Source organism: Mobula birostris, chromosome X, assembly GCF_030028105.1.
Source record: "Mobula birostris isolate sMobBir1 chromosome X, sMobBir1.hap1, whole genome shotgun sequence".
Lineage (NCBI taxonomy): Eukaryota > Metazoa > Chordata > Chondrichthyes > Myliobatiformes > Myliobatidae > Mobula > Mobula birostris.
This window is the reverse complement of record NC_092402.1, coordinates 13,658,280-13,677,866: the sequence shown is the minus strand read 5'-3', so window position 1 is coordinate 13,677,866 and position 19,587 is coordinate 13,658,280. Positions and strand designations below refer to the sequence as shown.

The following is a 19,587-nucleotide window of genomic DNA, read 5'->3' as shown; positions in this document are numbered from 1 at the left end:
TACATGGGTGGCACTGTAGTGTAATGGGTAGCACGACGCTTTACAATACCAGCCACCCGGCTTGGATTCCTACCGCTGTCTGCAAGGGCGTTGTACGTTCTTCCCACAACCGCGTGGGTTTCCTCTGGGTGCTCCAGTTTCCTCGCACAGTCCAAAGATGTACCAATTAGTCATTGTAACTTGTCCCTTGATTAGGCTAGGATTAAATCGAGAGTAGACGGGCAGTGTGGCTCGAGGGGCTAGAAGTGCCTATTGCATGCAGTATCTCAATAAATAAAAAAATAACATTGAAACATCCAGTAAAGTGCATCATTTGAGTCACATTGATGCAGCCTGGCCTGCAGAGTATTTACAGCAGATCGTAAACAGAAGAGATTCTGCAGATGCTGCAAATCCAGAGCAACACACACAAGATGCTGGCGGAACTCAGCAGGTCAGGCAGCATCTATTGGGGGGTGGGGGTGGAATAAACTGTTGCTGTTTTGGGCCCTTCGTCAGGACTGGCAAAGAAGGGGAAAGAAACCAGAATTTTCTGTTTTTATTTCAAATTATTTAGTTTCTTTTTTTCTCCTAGTCTCTGTCATGATCTCCAACTCAAAATTAGAACCATTTGATATCACTGGCATATGTCGTGAATTTTGTTGTTACGCAGCAACAGTACATTGCGATATATAATTAAAAAAACTAATTTACAGTATATATGTAATATATATATTAAAACATGAAATTAAATAAGTAGTGTAAAAAAGGTTGTGAGGTATTGTCCATGAGTTCAATGTCCATTCAGAAATCGTATGGCAGAGGGGAAGAAGCTGTTCCTGAATCGTTGAGTGTGTGTCTTCAGACTCCTGTACCTCCCCCCTGATGGCAGAGGGGAAGAAGCTGTTCCTGAATCGCTGAGTGTGTGTCTTCAGGCTCCTGTACCTCCCCGCGATGGCAGAGGGGAAGAAGCTGTTCCTGAATCGTTGAGTGTGTGTCTTCAGGCTCCTGTACCTCCTCCCTGATGGCAGAGGGGAAGAAGCTGTTACTGAATCGCTGAGTGTGTGTCTTCAGGCTCCTGTACCTCCTCCCTGATGGCAGAGGGGAAGAAGCTGTTCCTGAATCGTTGAGTGTGTGTCTTCAGGCTCCTGTACCTCCTCCCTGATGGCAGAGGGGAAGAAGCTGTTCCTGAATCGCTGAGTATGTGTCTTCAGACTCCTGTACCTCCTCCCTGATGGCAGCAATGAGAAGAGGGTATGTCCTGGGTGATGGAGTCCTTAATGATGGATGCCAACTTTTCGAGGCATCGCTCCTTGAAGTTGTCCTGGATACTGGGGAGGCTGGTGCCCATGATGGAGCTGACTGAGTTCACAACTCTCTGCAGCTTCTTTCGATCCTGTGCAGGTCTACCCCTCATCCCGTACCAGACGATGATGCAGCCAGTGAGAATGCTCTCCACAGTACATCTGTAGAAATTTGTGAGTGTCTTTGGTGACATACTAGATCATCTCAAGCTTCTAATGAAATATAGCCACTGTGGTGCCTTCATTAGGAGTTTGAATCACTATCCTTCATCTAGATCTCTCAACAAATATTTCCAAGCCTAAAGGAGATGCAAAGTTTCCATCAAAATAATGTAAGGGTTAAAAGGTGAACACTAGTGACTTATACCACATTTTCACTGTATAAAAATCCCAATTAGTTTGGAAAATCCACAATCTACCTCCTATTACTGTAGAGATGGGGGTGAATCAGTGAAGCAAAATTAACTTTATTAAAGATCAATTTTATTTGTCACATGTATGTCGAAACTTTCAGTGACGAGTCACTTGCATCAGCGGCCAACACAGTCCAAGGATGTGCTGTGGGCAGCCTGTGAGTGTTTTATGCCTCCAGTGCCAGTAAAGAATGCCCACAACTCAGTAACCCTAACCCATACATCTTTGAGATGTGGGAGGAAACCAGAGCACCCGGAGGAAACTTACAGTCACAGGGAGAACATACAAACTCCTTATAGACCCCGATTTTCAGATTGTTGGGGCTATAAAGTGTTACGACCATGCCACTCTAAAGCTTAACAGTTAAAAACAGGACAGGTAACCAGAGTGGCAGGCTATTAACCCAAAGTCATGAGTTCAAATCCCATCACAGTAGGAGTATGGAATTAAAACAATCTCAGTAACAGTCAAAATGAAAGGAAAGGGTAAATGTGGTACAGGGGAAGAAATCTGATATCCTTACCCAGTCTCAGACTCAGACTCAGAATCCGGTTTACTATCACTGACATGCAGTATGTCATGAAATTTGTTGTTTTGTGGCAGCAGGACTGTGCAATACCTAAAAATTAGTATGTTACAGTAAAAAAATATGTAAAATAAATGAGTAGTGCAAAAAGGAGAGCAAAATAGTAAGGTAGTGTTGATGGATTCCAGGAGTGTTCAGGTGGCGGAGGAGAAGAACACATTGAATGTGTGTCTTCAGGCTCCTGTACCACCTCCCTGATGGAGAAGAGGGCATGTCCTGGTGAGGGTCCTTCATGACAAATGCTGCCTTCTTGAGGCACCGCCATTTGGAGGCGTTCTTGATGTGGGGAGGTTAGTGCCCATGGTGGAGCTGAGCTGACTGGTCAGTGTGTGACTCTGCACTAGTCAAGATGGTGCTGGTTTTGGCCTCGATGTCCACTGCAGCACAGTAGATCTGTCAAGTGTTGAGGGCAGGTGAGAAGGGTTCAAGTTCTCTGGAAGCTGCTAGGAATCACCTCGAAGATCCTCCTTAATAGGGCAGCTAGAAACTCCTCTGGTTTTGGAGATCAGGAACTGGGGCACAAAGTTCACAGTGGTTCACACTGACTAAACGCTCACTTCTTGTGTTGTTATCCACATCTACGTCTGTAGGAGATGCAGGTCCCGAGATCCCCAGGCTCCGCTCAGCTCCCTCACATTGTGTTGACTGAGTGGAAACCCAGCTCCTCAACCTCCTCTGATGTGGCGGAGCGTGTTGTTCCTGGAGAAATGGTGGAGGCGCCAGATGAGAGAGTGGGAAATGGTGCAACGGCTGGAGGGGGGACAGGTTCAGCCGCTGTCCAGAGTCAACAGAATTGGGCCACTTCTGAAACCTGGGCACAAGGCATCCCAGCCAGAATAGTGTTGGAGGAATTTGCACTGCTCGAAGCTGACCTTGTCCAGGACATCCAGACTCAGATGGAGTCCCCTTCAATGGCCGAAGAGAATCTCCCAGAGATCTCGTCTTCATCTCCCTCTGAGGTTTCCTCCAATAACATCGAGGTAGTGTTGTCAGCCCGTAATGCTGAAGAAAATGTGGCTTTTATGGAAAATCAGAACCCAGCTTTATCTGGGCCAGAAGTTCAGGGAATCATACATGAAGAAGGTGAAGATATCCATACATGCAATGTTTCTTCCTCAAAGGAAGAAAATCCAGGGGATCTTCTAACTCCATCTGGAAGGCAACTGGGGGAGAAAGGGACTATGATGTCATCATTGGGCATGAGGCCTGTTATGGCCATCTTTGGAGAACCTCTGGACATCAGACCTGCCCAGAAGAGGCTTTCCACTGTCTTTGAAGATCAGAGTGAAGATGTTCAGCCGTTGATGAGAGAGAAAGATTCCATTGAAGAAATGCCCAATTTGCCTACCCCAGCAGAATCGCCAATGCCATTCTCTGTCTGTGAAGTAGTTTGCAGCCCTCTCCGCACCGAAGCAAGTGACTGCATTTCCCTGGGGAAGTCGGAGCCTTCAGCCTCTGAGAGTGGTGTCTCTTCTGAGGAGAACCTTGGAGAATCCAGCTCAAACTCTAGAACTCTGGATGATACGGAGCAGAAAAACGGGAACTCAAGGGACATCAGGGCTGGTCTTCCTGAGCCACAGCAGAAGGAGCTTGATAAAGGCACTGAATCAGGGCCAGAGACGGGCAGGAAGGTCCTGCAAGTTGTTGTTTATGAAGAGGAGGAGAAGATCAACACAATGACAGGTCAGAAGCAAACAGAAGTGAAGAAGTTAAAGGTAGATGACATTGGGCACGTCAGGAGTAGGACACTGAGGAACCAGGCCTCCGCAGCAGCTTTTGCTAGGACTGAGGAGATCAAGAACAGCACCTACAAAACCATGGACAGCCTTGAGGAAACCATCAGAGAGTTGGAGTCCACCATCTCCCAAATCAGCCAGCACCCATGCACTGAGTTTCTCTTCCCCAGTGAGCTTCTGCCTGCCCCTGAAACCTGTGAGCTGAGAGAGAAGCCGGTGGGGAATCCAAGGGATGATGCAGACTGTGAGCCAGCTGCTGCAAGAGGAGGGGAAGAGGCAAATGATGCCTCTTGTCCCAAGGACCAGCCATGCCTTGGACCCTCTGATTCCAGGAAGAGAACATCGCCAACCACCAGGGTCAAGCCGAGCCTTCTCCCTAAACCCCAACTGCTGCCTCCAGATCCAAAGGTTTTATTTTCAATTGTCTACTCTCTCATCCTCCCTCTGGACCTCTTGTCTGCCTTCTGGACCTCTCATCTGGCCTCTGGACCTCTTGCCTGCCCTCGGATTTTTGCTCACCCTCTGGGCCTTTTTACTCACCCTCTGGCCCTTTTGCCTGCATCTTGGGCCTCTTGCTATCTTCCTGGAGCTCTCACCTGCCCTCTGTACCTCTCGAACTCTGTGTGGACCTTTTTCCTGTCCTCTGGGCCTCTTATCTGCCCTCTGAGTCTCTCGCCTGTCCCCGGGGCTCTCGCCTGCCCTCTAGGCCTCTCGCCCTCCCTCTGGTCTCCTTGCTTTTCACTTGACCAGTTCAGGATGAATCGTGTCTACACTCGCAAACTCAAGACTTTATCGCAATGTTGAAACCATCTGTTGGATTTTTATTTGTTTCTGTCTAAATCTGGTGTGACCTTGCCGAATCCAGCTATGGAGCTTCTCCCACATTTCCCAGCCCACCTCATTCAGCTCTCCCTGTTCCTGGCTGCCAGGGGTATTTCCTCCACCTCTGCTGTCCTGGCTCTCTTTGCCATCCAGTCATCATTTCAGAATCATTGATTTTCTGATTTTTTGTCCCACACTGAACTCTGCAGTTTAACCTTCACTGCTTTATTTCCTTTGTGTGATTTTAAAGTGACACTGAGCCAGGGTGGGAAGGGGTGGTGTATGGGGAAGCTGGCATGGTCCAATATACGTCATGAGCCGTGACCACATGTATGTCATGTGTTACCACACGTGAGCCATGAGCATACATGTAAATAGGCCATCTCCATGCATGAGCTGTGACCAGACCTAAGTAAGGCATCACCACCATAAGCTGTGTAGTGTGTCACCACGCCTAAGCCGTGACCAGGCATGAGCTGTGGCCATATTTGTATGTAGAGTGTCATCACACCTGATCTGTGATTACACGTGTGTAGCGTGTCACCATGCCTACTCTGCAGGATTGGAGATATGGCCGTGACTGCTCGATAAACTTGGTAACTGAGTTAATCGGACATTTATCAGCCTCGAGGGGAGGTGGATTCCTGAGGCTGTTAACCCTTTGTTGGTCTCTGAGCAAATAACACGAGAATCCTCAAAGGTTTTTTTTTCCACAGCGCATTAAATGGACTGCTGTTGGGGAGGAGGGTGCGTTGTGGTGCTGGAAACAGATGTTGTCCAAGTTGTGGAAGATTTTAATTCACTCCGGAGGTCAGAACCAGGTTCCCTCTGGCCACAATGGAGGAGGCAGGGATTCATAAACTCAGGCTGGATCTAGGCTCTGGAGATGGCGGTCGAGTGTGGGAGCTGACCGTGGATGGACCCTGGGTCTCCACAGGACCTTCTCCATAGGAGAACCCTCCCCACTCCTGCTAGTGATGACTTTGATCCATTGGTCCGGCTCTGAGAGGGAGGTGAGAGTTGTCAGGGTTAAGGGTCGTAGGAAAGTTTCGTAGATGGGGCAGCGGTTGGGAGGAGTGTTTCCTCTTACGTCGAGGTTGAGAATCAACGGGCCGACGGTCGGTCTGTCTACACATGCTGATGATGGATCGATCTCTCTCTCTCTCCTCCCTTCCATCTCTCTCTCTATCTTCCTCTCACCTTTTTTTTTGCAGAGCGGGGGCCGACTGCCAATCCCTCCTGCCCCGAAACTCAAACAACAGCCGAGATGTGAGAAGCCAACACACAGTAAGCAGCGGGACGAGTATCTGAGGATGCACAGTGAGCCCAGCACCCAGCAGGTAGTGTGCGTCTTAGGCTACCGCGGGTGGCAATTAGACCAGCAATGCTGAGAAGTCTGTCCCATCATCCCCTTACATGAATGCTCCCCCTCCCCACCCACTCCCTTATCCTCTGCTCCCCCCTATCGCCCCATATACCCCTATACCCTGTACCCTGCCATATCATCCCCTCTCACTCCATTGCCTTCAGCAAGGACTTTGTATTAATGTAGGGGGAAGCAGCCCCCCCCGTTCCTCCCTCACCCCACAGGAGTCTAGAGAGACGTCCTGTGGGAGGAGTGAGTCTGTGAGGGAGCAATAGTGTATGGTGGTGAGCTAGACAAAGAGGGCCATAGAGAGAGAGGATGTGTGTTACTGATCAGATTGTTGGGCCCCCAGCCCAAGAGGCAGATACTGAGGGGTGTCAAATGCAGCCGTGACCAGCAGAAAAACAGGTACACAGAGACAGGGACAGGTACACAGACAGGGACAGATACGCACATAGAGACAGGTACGCAGACGGACAGATACGCACACAGAGACAGGTACACACAGACGGACAGATACGCACACAGAGACAGGTACACACAGACGGACAGATACGCACACAGAGACAGGTACACACAGACAGGGACAGGTGTACACACAGACAGGGTCAGGTACACACAGACAGGGACAGGTACAGGTGCTAACACAAACAGACTTTCAGTACAGCTGTACACATACTGACAAACACACAGAGGTGCAAAAGATTCTGTAGATGCTGGAACAAACACAACATGCTGGAGGAACTCAGGAAGTCAGACAGCATCTATGGAGAGAAAAGGACATTCAACACTTTGGGTTAAGACCCATCATTGGGAGAAGTATTGATTGAAGATTGGCTTTATTTGTTGCATGTACATTGAAACCTAGAGACATACAGTGTATTGCGGCGTTTGTGTCAACAACCAACACAGCCCAGAGGTGTCGCCATGCTTCCAGTGTCAATGTAGCATGTCCACAACTCACTAACCCGAACCCGTACATCTTTGAACTGTGGGAGGAAACTGGGAACCTAGCAGAAACACATGCAGTTACAGGGAGAATGTACAGACTCCTTACCGAAAATGGTGCGAATTGAACCCTGACTGCTGGTTCTGTTAAGCATTGCACCATGCCGCCCCTCAGCCGTCACTGGTCTTGATGAAGGGTCTCAGCCTGAAATGTTGACTGTTTATTCATTTCCATAGACGCTGCCTGACCTGAGTTCCTCCAGACACACAGAGGCAGAGAGAGAGAGAGAGAAACACACACACACACACACACACACACAGTTAATGTTCAACATGCCTGTGCCTGTGAAATCTCTGCTGGAAGCCTCTCTTCCTGCTCTTGCTGTTCCTGCCACGAGGTGGCAGCACACTACCAGAGTATAGCGCATAAAACAGAAACTAGGAGGCATGAGACCTCCATTCCTGATCCTGCTCCCATTCGTATTCCCATCCACACCATCCTGTCCCTGCTCGGCCTCCTCCACTGCCAGAGTGAGGCCAGATGTAAAGCAGAAGAAGGTGCCTCATATTCCATCTGGGTAGTCCTACAGCTCACTGATGTGAACACTGAACTGTCCACTTTCAGATAACACACACACCTGTGTTCCTTTCATACACCAACCAGTCCACAGACACAATCTCCCTCCACTTATCCATCTTTTCCACTCACCCCCACTCTGTTACAACGACTAAACCCTCCCCTCACAGTTCCATCTGCCCATCACCCATCAGCCACATACCTGCCCACCTAGGGGCTACTTCTCCTGAGGTCAGTCACCAGCCCCTGTCTGTCCCCTCGCTCTCACCTCTTTATACCGCTATCACCCCTCTGCACCCTCACAGGGTCTCGACCACAAGCGTCAATCGTCTCTCTGCCTCTGTAGATAATGCCTGACCCGCTGTGTTTCTTCAACTGTTCCTTGCTTTTGGTAATAGGAGCGGAGTTTGAATCAGAATCAGAATTAGGTTTAATATCACTGGCATATTTCATGAAATTTGTTGGTTTTTTTCCAGCAGCTGTACAGTGCAATATATACTAATTTTAACTTCTACAAATTACAATAAGAATACTGTGAAAAAGTCCTAGGCACATACTGTGTATATATAGCTCGGATGCCTAAGACTTTTGCACAGTACTGTAGTAATTTTATGTATTGCACTGTACTGTTGCCACAAAAAAAAACAAATTTTACGACATATGTGAGTGATGATAAACCTGATTCTGATATGGGTCTGTATTGTGGACTGAGAGTGGGAAGGGGGAGAGGGAGAGGGGAATCATGGTTGGGGAAAAGGGGAAGGGAGAGGGGAGGGAGCGGGAAACACCAGAGAGACATCCTGTAATGATCAATAAACCAATTGTTTGGGATCAAATTACCTTGCCTGGTGTCTCAGGGCTGGGTGTGTCTACACCCGCCCCTGGCACTCCTTCTCTGCCACCTTTCCCACACCCCTCCCGCGGCACTCCACCCTCGCCATTCCCAACATCCTTTGCTCCCACCAGGTTTACAAACTCACTGTTTGCTCTGCTCCATATTGAAAAAAGCCTTGGGCACCCTAACTATATATATGTCCCTAGGACTTTTGCATCGTACTGTGTGTATAGAAAACTGAATTAAATAAGTCGTGCAAAACGACAGCAGAAAAAAGAAAATAAAAGTGAGGTAATGTACTGTACATGGGTTCATTGTCCATTCAGAAATGGGATGGCAGAGGGGAGAAAGCTGGTCCTAAAACCTTGAGTGTATGCCTTCAGGCTCCTGTACCACCAACTTGATGAGAAGAGGCCACGTGATGGGGGTCCTTAATGATTGATGCAGCCTATTTGAGGCATCGGCTTTTGACAGCGACCTCAATGCTGCAGACAGATGCAGTTCTTAGACTATTTCACCATTAAGTGTGTCAACCTGCTACCTCATTAACAGATTCCTTCTCTCTCCCCGTATCCCAAGTCAGCAAATCCAACTACCTCCTCCATGTCCCCGTGTTAGAGAACGTCACAGGTTCTCCACACTCGGTGAGAGATCTTCACCTAAAGATTAAAGATTAGCTTTATTTGTCATGTATACATCAAAACATGCAGTGAAATGTGTCATTTGCATCAACAACCAACACAGTCCAAGGATGTGCTGCAGACAGCCCGCAAGTGTTGACACACTTCTGCTGCCAACTTAGCATGCCCACAACACGCTAATCCATAAGACTATAAGACAAAGGAGCAGAATTAGGCTATTCAACCAATTGAGTCAGCTCTGCCATTCCATCATGGCTGATTTATTATCCCTCTCAACCCCATTCTCCTGCCCTCTCCCCATAAACCTTGACACCTTGACAAATCAAGAGCCTATCAATCTCCACTTTAAATATGCCCAATGACCTGGTTTCCATAGCTGTCCATGGCAATGAATTTCACAGATTCACCACCCACTGGCTAAAAATATTCCTCCTCATCTCTGTTCAAAATGGACATTCCTCTATTCTGAGGCTGTGTCTCTTTACACCTTTGAGACGTGAGGAAACCGTAGCATATGGAGGAAACCCATGTGCTCACGGAGAGATTGTCCAAACTCCTTACAGACAGTAGTAAAATTGTTTCGATGTGCATGTGATAAATAAATCAATCTGAATCTGATAAATCAATGTTTCCCAGCAAGGGGGAAACATTCTCTCTAAGTCTTCCCTCTCATCCATGTCATAATTTTGGAGGTTTCAGTGAAATCCTCTCTCACTCTCCTCAACTCCCGTGAACACTGGCCTGGAGACCCCATTCCCTCTCTCCATGCTACAGACACACCACCCCGGTGGGTACAGGAAACAGCAGGGAGGGGAGGGAAAGAGATGATGCCAAGTCACCATTATTTCTCAATCCTTCCCAAAGGTTAGTCAGTGGAATGTGGGAACAACAGAGATTTTAAGTCTTCCATGTGAGGGACCGTTCTCTTCCTCTCAGTCTTCAATATACATGCATTATTTCTACAGTTCAGAGAGTGTCAGCTGAAGCTAATGTTAGACAGAAAGGAAAACGTTGATGATCATTCTACCCATTCCCCCACCAGCCTTCCCTGTTCTAACCTTACCCCTCCTCCTTCTCCCCCTTCTCTCTTCCCCTTCCCCTTCACCTACCCTCCCTTCTTCCATTTCCACTGCCCTACCCCCACCTGCTCCTCCCTCCCCTCTCCTCGTATATGCTCTAACTGCACCCCACACCTCCTTGACCCCTCCTTTCTTCTGCCTCAACTCCCTACCTCCCCTTCCCCTCCTCTTTCTCCCAACATCTTCCCGGGTTAAGGGAATGTTGCCAGGTTTTATCAGCTGATCCTGATGTTCACTCGATGTCAATGTGGAAGTGGGGCAGGACAGGTGCAGCTGGGCAGCCATTAGGAACAGCAACTCTGGTTGGATCTTACCCACTTTCCTCCACAGTGGTCCTCCTGGACAAACCCTGTCAGGCTCTGACACACCATTTCAACGTCCCATAAATAACTTGCTCTCTGTTCTGTTTACCCAAACTCCTTTGCTGTGTCAGATGCAGGGGATCTGGGTCAATCCCTCATCACTCAGCAGTGACCTCACAGGGTGCTGGTGAATCAGATTAACATAGAACACTAGAGCACAGTACAGACTCTTCGACCCATGGTGTTGCCCCGACATTTTAACCTATTCAAACATCAATCTAACTGTTTCCTTCTACACAGCTCTCCATGTACCTATCTAAGAGTTTCTTAAATGACCTTAATGTATCTGTCTCTACCACCACCCCTGGCAGGGTGTTCCATGCCCAACCACACTCTGTGTGAAAAACTTACTACTGACATCCCTCCTACACGTTCCTGCAATCACCTTAAAAATATGTTCCCTTGTATGAGCTGTTTCCGCCCTTCTGCACTTGATCACTTGTCACATTGGAGTAGGTCAGAATCTGTAATCATGGCTAAACTCTGCGTTATCTGAAAAAGGATATACTGGCATTGGAGAGGGTCCAGAGGAGGTTCACAAGAATAATCCCGGGAATTAAAAGGTTAATATATGAGGAGCATATGATGGCTCTGGGTCTGTACTCACTGTTTAGAGGAATGATGAGATCTCATTGAAACCTATTGAATATTGAGAGGCCTTGATAGAGTGGACGTGGAGAGGATGTTTTCTATAGTGGGGGAGTCTAGGACCAGAGGACACAGATAGAGTGGATGTGGAGAGGATGTTTCCTATAGTGGGGGAGCCTAGGACCAGAGAACACAGATAGAGTGGATGTGGAGAGGATGTTTCCTATACTGGGGGAGCCTAGGACCAGAGGACACAGAGTGGATGTGGAGAGGATGTTTCCTATAGTGGGGGAGCCTAGGACCAGAAGGCACAGATAGAGTGGATGTGGAGAGGATGTTTCCTATAGTGGGGGAGTCTAGGAACAGAGGACACAGATAGAGTGGATGTGGAGAGGATGTTTCCTATAGTGGGGGAGTCTAGGACCAGAGGACACAGATAGAGTGGATGTGGAGAGGATGTTTCCTATAGTGGGGGAGTCTAGGACCAGAGGACACAGCCTCAAAGTAGAAGGGCATCACTTCAGAACAGAGATGAAGAGGAATTTCTTTAGCCCGAGGGTGGTGAATCAGTGGAATTCATTGCCACGGACGGCTGTGGAGGCCAAGTCATTGGGGATATTTAAAGCAGAGGTTAGGTTCATAATAGCAAGGGCATCAAAGGTTATGGGCAGAAGGCAGGAGAATGGGGTTGAGAGGGATAATAAATCAGCCATGATGGAATGGCAGAGCAGACTCGAATGGCCTGATTTCTGCTCCTGTGTTAATGGTCTACTTCCCCTTCCTCAGAATCCACTCAGATGCCCCTATGCCTGTGTAGTAAGTCCCTGAGCCAGTTTCTCCTCTGTACCAGTCAGTTGTCTTTGGTTATTGCTGTTCTGTGTCCGCTTGTTGCCTGATGTGATCGGTGTTGCTACCTACGAAGGTTCTAATTGTTGATTTCTTGTTCTCCTCCCTCTCCTCGCTTCTCCTGCTTTGCCCTGTCGTGGCTGTCCTCTGCTTCGATGTAGTAAAGTCCAACGTTCTTCCCTCCTCCCTGTGTAACGATGATGGGACTTCTTGTGCGTAAGGCTCAGAAGGTTTACCAGGGTCGGCCTCTCTGTCAAGACTACGTAAACACAAGAGATTCTGCAGATGCTGGAAATCCAGAGAATCACACACAAAATGCTGGAGGAACTCAGCAGGTCGGGCAGCATCTGTGGAGGGGAATAAATAGTCAACGTTTTGGGCTGAAATCCTTTGTCAGGTGAAATGATCAGATCCTGATGAAGGGTTTAAGCCCAAAACATCGAATGTTTATTCCCCTCCACAGATGCTGCCAGACTTGCTCAGTTCTTCCAGCGTTTTGTGTGTGTTTCTCTGACAAGACTGTTTGTCTCCCTGATTCCTTGTAGATGACCTCAGTCTAATAGGTCAGGGAGATCGACTCCAGACCCTGCTGCGCTTCCCATTTCAGTTCTGCTGCCTGTCCCAAAGTTCTCCCAAACAATGTTGTAGACCTGACCTTGCCCCAAATGTGCCATTACTCCTGCCCAGTGGCCAGCCTCCCGACGCTGTTTGTACTGAAACGTGCAGCCGGTGCAGTGCAGGTAGGAGTAATCACTAACCGAGACCCCCTAATAACCCTTTCCATTCCTGCATTTCTCCCAACCCCGTCCCTTCCCAAAACTCTTGCTTCCATTCTTCTCTTCCTGACCCCTTTTCCTGCTTCTCTGCAACTCTGAAGAAACTTACCGGAGCTTCCATACCAATGGCTTCAAGCAATGTGATGCTCTCTGCAATCTCCCCCACCTCTCCCCCTCCCGTCTTCTCCCCATCCCTGCACTTTCCTGCCTCCCCCCTCTCTCCTCCATCCCTTCTGCTGCTCTCTCCTCTCTGCTCTGCCCTCTCCTGCCCATTCTCTCCTCACACACTCTTCTCCCCATAACCCCCACCACCCTCTCCTATACCTCCCCCCCAGCCACACCAGTCAAGGGGAACTGCGCGAAGAGGAGGGTCGATTTACCGAGAGCGGCGCTGTGGCACCCTGGCATCAGCCAGCCACCCACTTTCACCCCAGGATGCCAAGTGTGGTCAGAGCCGTAGTGTGTTAACCTCTCCATTAATATTGAGAACAACACAAGCAGTTTATAAATATATCACAGGGTCAAAAGATATTAAATTTGTCACACAACAAAAACCAAAACCTTGCATTAAATTCTCATCACTTAGCATGTTGTATGGGTTGGACTTTTGTATCTGAACAAGTGCAAATATATCTCTTGTTTTATGTCTTATCTATTATCTGTTGCATGGTGGTCAGTTCTGGGAGATAGCATAGTACAGGCCCTTCGGCCCACAATATTGTGCCGACTTTTTAACCTACTCTAAGATAAACCTAACCCTTACCTCCCACGTAACCCTCCATCATCCATATGTCTGTCTAATATCTGCCTCTACCACCACCCCTGGCAGGGTGTACCCACCACTCTCTGAGTAAAGAACGTACCTCTGACACCCTCACTATATATTTTCCCCTAATCAGCTTAACATTATGCCCCCGTTGGTTCCACCATTCAATAAAAGTGAGCACCCCACAGTTTATATCTTCTGGCTCATCTTCACTTCATCTGGCACTATTCATTAGAGGGCAGATTGCCAGCTTGATTTCTCTACTGTGTCCAAGAACATTGATTATGATGTAGTCATGGAGGAAGGGGCAAAACCAAGTCTTCAGGTGCCCTGCCTCAGAGTATGACTGCACTTTAGCTTCAATGTGTCCAGGGCCCTCGTGCCAGTGCTTGAGAGCAACACTGTGAACAAAATGTAACCAGCCTCTCCCTGTGGCTGTCCTCAATCTCATCACTAGTGTCTAGATTAGGATCCAATTTATTTTGTAAATTAAAGATTAACACAATATGGTGATTACTCTAATTACTCAGACCCAGGATGTACAGCGTAAAGCAAACTGAGGGCTCTGATTTCCTGCCGTGTTCGAATCCTCACTGCCTTTTTACCCGTGGTCCCCTACCCTTGCCCTCAGTGTTTGTGCTTCCCACTCTGCTCACAAACTGCCCCATCCTCAGCTGGCATAACGCATTATGGCTCTGAAATGCAGCTTGTATCTCAGCATTGATTTAAAACCAGCCCACAGTGAACTCCAGCCCTGCTCAGTAGTTGTATTCGTATAGATAGAGGCTGAACCATAGTGAACTGGATAACTTTACTGTCAAATAGGTTTTAAGAAATCACAGATACAATATTTACAAAAGCACAGGATTTAAAATAAATAGAATATGAAGAATGTTTTATTTCTATTAATATCTAGAAGTGCAGAGTATCACTGGCAGAGTCTGTGTATTCACTTATTCTTTTTGTATATTGTCTGAAATAGTTTTTTGTACAAAGAATCGTATTCACAAAGCAATTAATTGGAATTACAGTAAGTTTCTTTACATTTTAAGTGAAGTCTTTTAACACTTTGTATTGAGTTTGTGTGAATTGTATCTGACTGCTTTGTGTAAGACTATTCCTGTTTGAATGTGGCTTGTGAGGAAGGGTATGGTTCTGTAGACTTGCACCACTGAGTTCCCACTCACAGCTGGACTTCCTCAGGACAAACTCACAGTTCACCTCGCTCATTCTGTGAAAACCTTCTCTAAGAGCGGAGAAAGATCTTTCAGTGAATGACTTTAATTCAAAGGTCTTATTTCTGTGGAGACAGGGAGAGGGACTTATATTTTCAGTTCTTTATCAATGGAAAACCAATTGACTGTCTTCTGTCTATACTTCAGGAGACGGAGAATTAATTGAAGACAATGTCCCCTGTGACTGGTTTATATTTCCAGGCATGAACAGTCTCCCCGCCCACTGCCCCCGTGACTGCTGATAACAAGGTCCTGCTGCTGAGTGCAGAAGCAAATTCCCCTTCTGTATTCTAAATGAGACGATGCAATATCGGTGTTACTTTTTGTTCTCTGTGCCTGAACCTTTCGAAATGTGTTCATCCGTGTGAGTGAATGATAACATAAAGCTTACCAGGTGGCCAAGAATATTTGCTGATTAAAATTGGATCAATTCATTCCTGGGTCTACCTAGCTCAATAGGAGTTCTGCATAATATTTTGCCAAGCATAATATCTTCACCAAATGCTTGAAATCTTTAAGAGCATGAAGTGTTTGGGAAAAATAGCATCTTTATTAAAATTGTATTTTGACGGAATAATTAAACAACTTATAGCAATTTTGAAATGTTAGCCCAAAAGATTAGATTTTTGTGTTTCTGAACAATTACATGGGGAAGGGAGTAGGCACAGTAGCTGCTTCCAATTTAACGTTTTGTTGTTAATATTACATTGCCAAGCTGTTCGAACCACTGCAATGGTTTTAGAATTGGAAAGTGTCTGGTTAGGATCATCCATAAGGTAACCAGGACGGTTCAGGTTGAGGAGGGTTTTTCATTCTAAATGTCCCACACTCTTAAAGGTAGCGTGGACTAACTTCCACTGAAAACTCTCTTAGCTTTATTCCAGCAAGGTACATTTTTCAGAGTATCAGGCAGTCTGATTGTCAATAGCAGCATCAGCAGAACAACAGAAGAGAGTGGAAACACTGAAACACAGGTCGGGGATTTCTCACTCAATGCACAAGTGTGTATTCAGAAATAGACAAAGCATTGTTTCCCTGCACTTACCATTAACTAGTTTGTACATAAGAAATCCACTTCACCCTGAGTATATTTTAAATTATTTATTTGAAATAATTCATAGTTATATCAAATGCAATGGAAAGCTAGCTAAAAAATTATATTTTTTAACATTGTCACAAAGACCTCCTCCCTCACAGAGACAAAAAAAACGCAAACCTTAACACCATCGCAAGCCAGTGAACCGTGACATCACCACATGGTATCTAAATGTTTGCTGTTAAAGGACTAAATGTGCTGAGAATGTCTGTCTGCTCAGGACTCTATCCTTCCTCATTCAATTACAAGGCAATGATTGTTTCAACATGTATATAAAGTCTGTGTTTAGAAGAAAAAAAGTTTAAAAAACTCTATTTAAGCAAAATGTAAAAGTGAAAAAAATATAAAATGCCTTTTTTTTGCCTTTTTTATGCATTAATTTTTTTTACATGAATGTGGACATTTTTCATAGTTTCCTGAACAATGTGGCAGCAATCATATAAAACATCACAAACTCACTTTATTCCTGCTTTTAAATAATAAAGATTCTAAATATGCATGTATATGCTAAAAAAACTGCACGCTGCATCTAGATTAGTGTCTGTCTGTGAATCTTCCAATCTAAAGAAATAAAGAATGTGAAAATCTGGATACAATAGGAACATTTTTGTTTATAGACTGTGCTTATTTTTTTTCTCCTGATGCATGGGGCTTTACTGAATTTTCAGTACAAGCTGTGATTGGTTATTGTATTGAACATATCTACAGAGTTTTTGTAAGAGGAGATCTTCCATTTGTAGAGTAGTGAGATGTGTACTGAGTCAATGCCATGACAATCTGTAATTAATGTGGTTTCTGTGAAAGATGAAATAAAGGGATTGCATTTTTGTAAGGGTATTTTGGATTTTTCCTCATTGTCTAGTGTTTATTGACTCTTGTCATCTTGCAGAGTGCTTTACATATTCTCAGACACTGATTTCTTGAACATTGACTGCATGATAATTGATTTCTCTAACTTCGGGTAATTTCTCCCTCGCTTTTTTTATTCTCCATTCTGATCTCCTTCTTACCACCCTCCCTTCTCCTCATCTGCCTATCGTCTTCCTCTGGTGCCACCTTCTCCTTCCCTTTCTCCCATGGTCCACCCTCCTCTCCTATCAGCCCCCTTCTCATTTAGTTCATTTAACAATGAGTTTCTCTGTCACTGTGGTTTTCATACCTGTGGCCTCCATTGGTCAGGGTCGAGCATGGATGTTGCGTCCTGTCTAGATACGCAAGCCAGGGCGGTACACTATGAAGAGCAAGCTGTTGCCCATGTAGCAAGTTCTCCCTCTCTATTCATCTGATGAACCCAAAGGAACGGCAGAGACTGATACAGTTTGGTACCAGCAGCGTCACAGGAGTCGCCAGTCAGTGTTGAACTCCATGTAGGATTGCCTCAGAGACTCCTTCATATAAAACCCTGGTTAGATGACACTTGGAATATTATGTTCAGTTCTGGTCGTCTCATTATAGGAAGGATGCAGAAGTTGCCCCACTCTTTCAACCATATTGGTATAATGTAACCACTGTCCTACAGCCATAATGAGCATCAGAACAACCACAAGTCTACAGAACCCTCCCAGCACTGGGCCAAACAAGCTCCTTCCTAGTCAAATGGGGTGAAAGATGAATTGTACCATAAACACCGGAAATTCTGTAGATGCTGGAAATCCAAAGCAACGCACACATAATGCTGGAGGAGCTCAGCAGGTCAGGAAGCATAAATGGAAATGAATAAACAGTCGATGTTTTGGGTCGAGACCCTTCTTCAGGACAGGAAAGGAAGGGGGAAGATGCCAGAATGAAAAGATGGGAGGAGGGGAAGGAGGATAGTTAGAAGGTGACAGGTGGGTAGGTAAGGTGAGGGGCTGGAGAGGAAGGAATCTGATGGGAGAGGAGAGTGGACCATAGGAGAAAGGGAAGGAGGAGGGGCGCCAGGGGAGGTGATAGGCAGTTGAGAAGAGCTGAGAGGCCAGAGTCAGGAATAGGAGAAGGAGAGGGAAATATTTTACCGGAAGGAGAAATCGATGTTCATGCTGTCAGTTTGGAGGCTACTCAGACAGAATATAAGGTGATGCTCCTCCAGCCTGAGGGTGGTCTTATCGTGGCACAAGAGGATGCCATGGATCGACATGTCGGAACGGGAATGGGAATTATAGCATGATCATTTCACAGAAAAAGAAAATACTGAAAATCCAATTAATTATTCAAATTTCCCTGACTAAATAATTAACCTGTGACTGGCCTGTACCTTAAACAGTGCACCTTAACTGGGCTGAAACCGCCGAGAAACTGAGTGAGAGAATAGACATTGTTTGACACATTTGCAGAATAACTGAGTTCGAAGTCCAAGAAAAAGTACGTTCGATCCTTTCTAATGAAACCAGCAAAGATGAGCGACCTTATAGCGATAAAATACCAAGGAAACTAAAATTGGCAATTTAACGAAATGTGTTCCAATTAGCGCAATTAGAGAAGTTGAGCGGGAGTCAAAAGGTTGAACATGGTGCAACTAATGTCCTGAACTGCATATATTTCAATGCAAGAAGTATCATGGGGAATGCAGGTGAGCTCAGGCATGGATCAACACCTGGAATTGTGATGTTGTAGCCATTAGTGAGGCTTGGTTGCAGGAGGGACAGGACTGGCAGCTCAATGGTCTGGGGTAAATATACAAAAAGATAGGTCTGGTGCTTGGGTTGAGATTCTCAGTTGGAGAAAGGCCAATGTTTATGGTATCAGAAATAGAAACCATAGAAAAACTACAGCACAGAAACAGGCCCTTTGGCCCTTCTTGGCTGTGCCGAACCATTTTCTGCCTAGTCCCACTGACCTGCACACGGACCATATCCCTCCATACACCTCCCATCCATGTATCTGTCCAATTTATCCTTAAATGTTAAAAAAGAACCTGCATTTACCACCTCGTCTGGCAGCTCATTCCATACTCCCACCACTCTCTGTGTGAAGAAGCCCCCCCCTAATGTTCCCTTTAAACTTTTCCCCCTCACCCTTAACCCATGTCCTCTGGTTTTTTTCTCCCCTTGCCTCAGTGGAAAAAGCCTGCTTGCATTCACTCTATCTATACCCATCATAATTTTATATACCTCTATCAAATCTCCCCTCATTCTTCTACGCTCCAGGGAATAAAGTCCTAACCTATTCAACCTTTCTCTGTAACTGAGTTTCTCAAGTCCCGGCAACATCCTTGTAAACCTTCTCTGCACTCTTTCAACCTTATTAATATCCTTCCTGTAATTTGGTGACCAAAACTGAACACAATACTCCAGATTCGGCCTCACCAATGCCTTATACAACCTCATCATAACATTCCAGCTCTTATACTCAATACTTTGATTAATAAAGGCCAATGTACCAAAAGCTCTCTTTATGACCCTATCTACCTGTGACGACACTTTTAGGGAATTTTGTATCTGTATTCCCAGATCCCTCTGTTCTACTGCACTCCTCAGTGCCTTACCATTAACCCTGTATGTTCTACCTTGGTTTGTCCTTACAAAGTGCAATACCTCACACTTGTCTGTATTAAACTCCATCTGCCATTTTCCAGCCCATTTTTCCAGCTGGTCCAAGTCCCTCTGCAGGCTCTGAAAACCTTCCTCACTGTCCACTACACCTCCAGTCTTTG

The 19,587-nt window shown here is 46.1% G+C and overlaps 1 protein-coding gene across 10 annotated transcripts in view; it reads left to right on the top strand.

Annotated features, from left to right (window-relative positions):
* The window catches only part of srcin1a (SRC kinase signaling inhibitor 1a), a 577,643-nt gene extending 560,858 nt beyond the window's left edge, over positions 1 to 16,785 (top strand). For 7 of the 10 annotated variants that reach the window (XM_072248748.1, XM_072248747.1, XM_072248743.1 and 4 more), the window contains 3 exons: positions 2,874 to 4,427; positions 6,056 to 6,181; positions 15,008 to 16,785. In XM_072248748.1, coding sequence (XP_072104849.1) covers positions 2,874 to 4,427; positions 6,056 to 6,181; positions 15,008 to 15,022 — 1,695 coding nt within the window. In that variant the 3' untranslated portion in view covers positions 15,023 to 16,785. Of the gene's footprint in view, positions 1 to 2,873; positions 4,428 to 6,055; positions 6,182 to 12,244; positions 12,434 to 15,007 lie in introns of those variants that run through there. The other 3 variants (XM_072248752.1, XM_072248751.1, XM_072248745.1) reach the window with 2 other exon arrangements.
* Positions 16,786 to 19,587: the final 2,802 nt, after the last annotated feature.